The following is a 7070-nucleotide window of genomic DNA, read 5'->3' on the forward strand; positions in this document are numbered from 1 at the left end:
CATATGACCCAGCCATCCCATTACTGGGTATATACCCAAAGGATTATAAATCATGCTGCTATAAAGACACATGCACATTTATGTTTATTGCGGCACTATTCACAATAGCAAAGACTTGGAATCAACCCCAATGTCCATCAGTGACAGACTGGATTAAGAAAATGTGGCACATATACACCATGGAATACTATGCAGCCATAAAAAAGGATGAGTTTGTGTCCTTTGTAGGGACATGGATGCAGCTGGAAATCATTCTCAGCAAACTATCGCAAGAACAGAAAACCAAACACCGCATGTTCTCACTCATAGGTGGGAACTGAACAATGAGATCACTTGGACTCAGAAAGGGGAACATCACACACCGGGGCCTATTATGGGGAGGGGGGAGGGGGGAGGGATTGCATTGGGAGTTATACCTGATGTAAATGACGAGTTGATGGGTGCAGCACACCAACATGGCACAAGTATACATATGTAACAAACCTGCACGTTATGCACATGTACCCTAGAACTTAAATAAAAAAAAAAAACTTACCCAAATATTTTATTTGCATAACAAGTTTATTTCTTTTAAAAGGCATATAGACAATAAACAAAGTAAATATTTAATCAGATCTTAACTTCTGTCCTAGAATTTTTCCGTTAAGTTCTAGTCTGTAAACACTTGTAGTTCAATAATCATCATCTTCATCAGAGTCCATTACTTTTCTCCTGTTGAACTGGGAGGAAAATTTAAGTGTCAGAACCTTTCTAATAAAGAGCAACTCACATTTTCTGAGAAAAGAACATTTCTACCAATTTTAGCAAGACATTCGTGTCTTTAAAGCAACTTAGTGTGAACTGAAAGGGTGGGAATGGAGTCAAGAGCCTATAAAAATTGGAACCCTCCCCCAATAGATTCAGCCTTTCTCTCCTTTCACGTGTTATAAAAGGAAAATGTCTCTGGGCTGAAAAATGTGTGGTAGATGTATATTCAACATTAACCTTTAAAGTATCCATCTTTTCATTTGCCACAAGCATCTGGGGACACTTACTTTCACTGTTGTTGTCTTTTCTGTTTGTTGGCTTACTTTTTTAAGGATTTCTATTAAACCTTGTTCTGATACCTAGGAGAACCAGAAAAGATAAAAGAAAAACCGTACTTTTTTAAACCAAGAATTTACCTCTGCAGATGGAATCACTTTGTACTTTGTAGTCTTTTTGAGGTGTGGGGAAAGAGCTCAGGAGGGAAAGAGTGGTAAGGAAGGAGGTTGAAACTACTGGTTATAACTATTGGATTAAGCTCCAAATAAAATTTGCTCTGCTATTCCTCATTTGAGGAGGGGGAAGTATCCATAAAATTGCTTCCTCAGGAAAACTGAAAGCTAACAGATATTTAGGAACACCTTTATCATCACCAGCTGAGTGTGACAACCACATATACCACTGTGTTTGGTGTCAGGAATACAGACACACCACTTCTGCCCGAGAAGCTTAAACATCCCCTTGAAGGAGGTAAGTCACACTCGGAAACGATCAGCCTAACCAGCTCCCCACACACACATACACAAGCAGTTCTCAGTGTAAGGGGTTAAGGGGACAGGACTGATTCGGTTAGGCTGTGGTGGTGGCAGAGGGCTTCTCAGGGCAGGTGGGGCTCATCTGGATCTCAAAGGTCAGGTTTTTGAGAACATACCCCTCATGGCATTACAGCAACACACAGAACATATCCAAGGGATCTTAGCACCTTCTCATCTGCAAAACACACCTTCTACTTACACTGGTAGTATTTTAATTGGTGTTACTGAGAAAGCTTGTTTCCAGTGCAGGGGCAATTGAAGCTAGCTGACCCTAACAGTCACAGACACCAACAAGGTTCCAGGGCAACGCCAGGAAAGCAGCAAAGCAGAGGAATTTAGGAAAGGCAATTAATTCTCAGGTAGGTATGACTATTCTCTCCAACAATTTCTTCTAAGAGTCAGCAAGAATTCTGTAATCCAATGAAGATGCAGCTGACCTTTTGAAGCCATGTTTTGATAAAGCAGGTAAAGTTCCTCAAGGCAGTCTAAGCTTACCTTCTCACTCAGTTGTCCATATCTTGCCATCTGTATGAGGTAATTCTCCACTGCTTTAGTTTTTTCAGGCTTTACAAGTGCTAAGTTACTTACTAGAAAGAAAAAATACATATGCAAAAACTATTAAAATCAAATGCACTTATGTTATACCTTAAAACTATGCATTGCCATTTCCAAAGCACTTCACAAGCTTGTTTCTCAACCAGTGTAGGGCAAGACAGTATTGTTACTCCTCTTAAAAATGAGAAAACTGAAGTTCAGCCATGCCAATCTCCACATGGGCATGTGGGGGTAGTGGCCCAGCCAAGATGAAACTTGGGTTCTCAGATTCTAAGCACTATGCTTCCTGTTCCTTAAAATATATGACTGCCCTCTGGAAAGCGGTTTATCTATTACACATACATAATGGTGGTGATCCACCTGTGGCCACCTTTTCTACACTCAAACTGGGCTTCCAGTTAAAACACAGAAAATACCAGTTTATTCTGATTGGCTCATTTTTTCTTTCTACAGGTTTTGGTTTATGATGATGAACAACTCTGAACATACACTAAAACTGACAATACATATAAAAAGTCCCTAAGTCCCCATCACCCACGTCAACTACCAGCAACATTTTGTGATTGGCCCTATGAGTTTCCTATAAATCTTACCTAATACGCACCTGGAGAAAATCTTGGTAAGAGAAGTGACCTCGTACTTTTAATAGGGCTTAAAGTACAGTTCTCTAGGTTTATAAACTTCGCATTTCTTACAATCTCAAGTGTTTTCAGCCTAAGCAAGTATTTCATCTAGTGATAAGAATAATGGCATATAATCACCCCATTCAACTAACTCAAGCTAACTTTATGGAAATGAAATCAAAGATGCTTACACCTGGCCCGGGCCGACTGATCCAGAACTTGGGCTAAGATACTGTTTCTCATTTCTGCTTCCCTACAACAAAAACATAGGTCAAGCACAATTAAAACAAAGCTGTCGGCATTCCCCTGGAACATACAAAAAAGAACTCATCCAGTGTCTCCACATGGGGCCTGCAGTATACACAGTGTTATGGTACTTGCTCTACACAAGGCTGCAGCTACATTTAAGTAGAATCCCCTTTTGCCCTCAAAGAACCAGCTTTGTATTACACAGGTGAGAACCTACCAGGCTGGAAGGTGAGCTTTTTTCATCAGAGTGGAGCCTCAAACACCATCACCAACATTCTTAAGTACCTACTGCACGACAGGTACTACAAATTTATAGTGGGATTTCAGGCAATTAGAAGGACCATGTGACTAATCTATATCTTTTTTTTAAAGCTGAGATCCAGGAGGCTATGCTAAAGAGACATAGGTAACTGTGGCCAAGCTACAGCCAGATTCCATGTTTTTAGACTCTCAGTTCTATTTTTCTGGGTGGGGAAGAGGAATGAAATTATAACTTTACAACTATCCTCACTTCTTCCTACCTACCCAAAGAGAAAGTAGTTCATGTCCACAGGACAGTGGTCTCATGGACTTAAGTTTTTTTCTTTCAAATGAAATCTTTTAAGGAATCTAAAAACAAATGAGCACAGATGCTTTGGCTCAACTGAGAGGGAGAGCTGGGGCTGGCTGTGCCCACTATCTTCTCCCAGTTCAGAGGCCCTTGGGTTCATGGAATGTGGCTTAACGCTCATTTCCATAGGCCACTTTTTTACTGCAGCCCTGCCACAAACTTTAAGAGATGGGGTCTAGGCCAGGCATGGTGGCTCACGCCTGTAATCTCAGCACTTTGGGAGGCCGAGGTGGGCGGATCACTTGAGGTCAGGAGTTTGAGACCAGCCTGGCCAACATAGTGAAACCCCGTCTCTACTAAAAATGCAAAAATTAGCCGGGCATGGTGGCAGGTGCCTGTAATCCCAGCTACTTGGGAGGTGGAGGCAGGAAAATCGCTTGAACCTCAGAGGCGGAGGTTACAGTGAGCCAAGACTGTGCCACTACACTCCAGCCTGTGTGACAGAGCAAGACTCCATCTCAAAAAAAAAAAGGTGGTGTCTCACTCTGTTCATGCTGGAGTACAGTGGTGCAATCACAGCTCACTGCAGCTACGATCAGCTCACCTGTCCTTAAGTGATTCTTCCACCTCGGCCTCCTGAGTAGCTGGGTCTACAGGTTTCAGTCACCGCACCTGGCCTGCCACAAACCATTATATCACAGAACCCTACGATGCCATCAACTGTAAGATGCACCATGGGTATTACATGAGATATGTTTTACGTATCTCTAAAAATGAAAAAAAAAAACACCCTACAAATGAGAGATCTACCAGACCTCCATTCAAACTGGGGTATCTTGGGAGGCCGAGGTGGGAGGATCACTCGAAGCCAGGAGTTTGAGACTATCCTGGGTGATATAGCGAGGCTATAAAAAAAAAAAAAAAAAGTTTAAAAGAATTAGCCAGGCATGGTGGTGCACGCCTGTAGTCTCAGCTCCTCAGGAGGCTGAGGTGGGAGGATCACTTGAGCCCAGGAGGAGTTTGAGGCTGCAGTGAGTTCTGATCCCACCACTGGAGTATCAAAGAGCAACATTCTCAGTACAAGGTAAAGAAGAAATAAATCTGCCACGCAGTAAGAGGCAGTACAAAAGCTTGCATGCACCTGGCCCTGCGTGAAGAAGAAAAAAGTTCAGTCTTACAGGGTTGGTGTCTGAATTCACACTACTAGGGAGGAGGCACGGGAAAACCTCAAGCAGAGAATTTAACTTTCAGTGGTCTCAGAAATGGACTCAAGTGGCGGCAGTCTAAAGTAAATCCCCTCTGGAAGAATCTGGGGCAAGAGCAATCCGTTATAAAAGACATCCTGATTTCAGATATGTGAAAAGATGTACATGGTAGAATCAATGAAATTCGCATCGTTTTACTTCCTATCACTACTCCAGATGCTTCTTACCATCTGTCTTCTCCCGAACCCTCCCTGCCTTCCTATTTCTGTAGACCCTGCACAGTGCCTGACCCAGAGTAGGTGCTCATATCTGTTGGAGAGAAGTTAGAAGGTGAGGAAGGGGAAATGGAGAATTGTCCAGTAACCTCAGGGTTTCAGTTTTGCAAGATGAAAACATTCTAGAGTGTGAACACTACTGAAGCGCACACTTAAAAATGGTTCAGATGGTGAAATTTTAACCACAATTTAAAAACAGTAGCATAAGGTAATCACATACTCATTCAATAAACCTGTCACAGAATCAATTATCTGCATCTGTCTCAGGTGTTCGGCCCTGTGTTGGGATAAAACAGTCAGAATAGTTTAACAGTTAACACTTATTGAGCACTTACTAAGTGAGGCACCGGACTCATGTCACCCCCACATCCGAGGAAACTGCCACAGCTGCCTATTATCAGGCTCATTTTAAGGTACTCACCGTTTGGCAGAGAAACATCAACCAGTAATTGCAATACAAGGTCTGAGGTGGAGCTGCATACGTGTTTATTTAACTAATAATAATGAAGATACCCTGCGGATGATTTTGGCCAAATCACCATTCCAGCAAAACAAAAAATCTGAGTCACACACCTGCTTAAAATAACTAAAGCAAAAGAAAAAAAAGTTCAGGTTTCCAGCCCATACCTGTGCTTTGCTTCCTGTTGAGCCGCATCGCCAGGATCCTGGGAAAAAAAAAAATTAAATTTAATAGAGAAATTTCACGGGGAGGGGGGGGGAGGTGGAAAAAGGAACGGTTCCGTTGTTTCCTATACATCAGTCTCTTGCAGTGGTAGAAACAACTCCCCAAATGAAGAAACTGGGCCTCACAGAAATCAATGAACTAGTTTCCACTTACAACGTTTTGATGAACGTCTAAAATCACAACCTCACGCTTTGGAATGCTGAGCACCCTGGGGAGGGGAATCCCTGTATTACGAAACAGTGTTTTACGTGTAGGGATAATTTCTGTAAAATAAAACGGGCCTCGGTATTAGGGACAACGGTAACTCAAAAGACTGCGCCCTCCGTCCCTAAGGTCCCCGTCCCTCTCTCTATCAGAAACGCCTCTCCGGGCGTCTGATCCATCCAAGCTTCCCGGGCGGCCCCTCCCCGTCATCCCGGCGGGGCGAGCGTTCCTCTGACCCCGCCGCGCGCTCAGCACCGGGAACACAGCGGACCCTCAATACCTGTCAGCTAAACTTGGGTCAGAACAACTGAATTACGGAAAAACTGAATTCGGCCCGGCTGCTGCTGGTTCCAAAAGCTGAGACTGCGCTTGGATCCAGGCCCGCCAGGACGAGCCCGCTCCACGCCAGGGGACCCCACACCCCAACGCCCGGGCACGCGGCGGCCCCCGCCGCCAGCCTCCCGTGCCCCTCGCGACGAAGAAAGCGGCGAGGCCACCTCGGAGCCGGCCACGAGGCCGCCAGGGCAGCGCCGGGGACCGGGCCCCGGGGGAGGCGCCCAGAGCCTCCGCCCCGGAGGCGCGCCCTCCACTCCGGGCGAGGGCGGCGCCCCGCGGGGGCCGGGCATGGCAGGGGCTGGCGCGCTCACCCCATGCTTGGCCTGCAGCTCGGCCAGCCTCTGTCTCCTCAGCGCCTCAAGCTCCTCGTCCGCCATGGTGCGGCGTCAGCGGTGGAGCAGCCACGGACACTCCCACAGCCCCTAGGCGCCAGCGCGGCCTTGACCACTGCGCAGGCGCCCGCGGGGCCCAGGCGTCACCAATCCAGCCCGGAGCCACGCCCCGCGCCGCTGCCAGGGCGCCAGGAGAGGCCCGATTCCCCGATCTCAGGCGATCGAGCTTGGGCGCACGGGGGGGCGGGGCCTGGGGCGGGGCCTCCGGGATCCACCTCCCACCCGTGATCGGCTCCTCTGCGTGCGGGGACACGGGCTGCGCTGGGGGCGGGTGCTGCGCTTCGGAAAGGTTAAAACCTAGAAATGTGGCATTAACAAGTATAGTAATTATGGGTACAATGTGCCGGTGACCTAGAGAGCTAGGCGCATATTATCTATTTATAGATGGGGAACCAGGAGCGCAGGAAGGCTGAGTGGGATGATGGAAATGTCCTAAA

General features: G+C 46.2%; 1 protein-coding gene across 2 annotated transcripts; it reads right to left on the bottom strand.

Moving 5' to 3' along the window:
* Positions 1–542: 542 nt before the first annotated feature.
* Positions 543–6757, bottom strand: PDCD5 (programmed cell death 5). Of its 2 annotated transcripts, XM_007996208.3 has the most exons (6): positions 6553–6757; positions 5644–5681; positions 2929–2990; positions 2055–2146; positions 1035–1106; positions 543–719 (listed from the first exon to the last, which is right to left on the bottom strand). In XM_007996208.3, exons 1-6 carry the CDS (start codon positions 6616–6618, stop codon positions 672–674), a joined length of 378 nt encoding a protein of 125 aa, XP_007994399.1. In that variant the 5' UTR covers positions 6619–6757; the 3' UTR covers positions 543–671. The 2 variants fall into 2 exon arrangements, with proteins under 2 accessions (XP_007994399.1, XP_007994398.1); XM_007996207.3 differs by lacking the exons at positions 543–719; positions 1035–1106 and having other exon boundaries at positions 1826–2146; positions 6553–6705.
* Positions 6758–7070: the final 313 nt, after the last annotated feature.

This window comes from Chlorocebus sabaeus, chromosome 6 (assembly GCF_047675955.1).
Source record: "Chlorocebus sabaeus isolate Y175 chromosome 6, mChlSab1.0.hap1, whole genome shotgun sequence".
Lineage (NCBI taxonomy): Eukaryota > Metazoa > Chordata > Mammalia > Primates > Cercopithecidae > Chlorocebus > Chlorocebus sabaeus.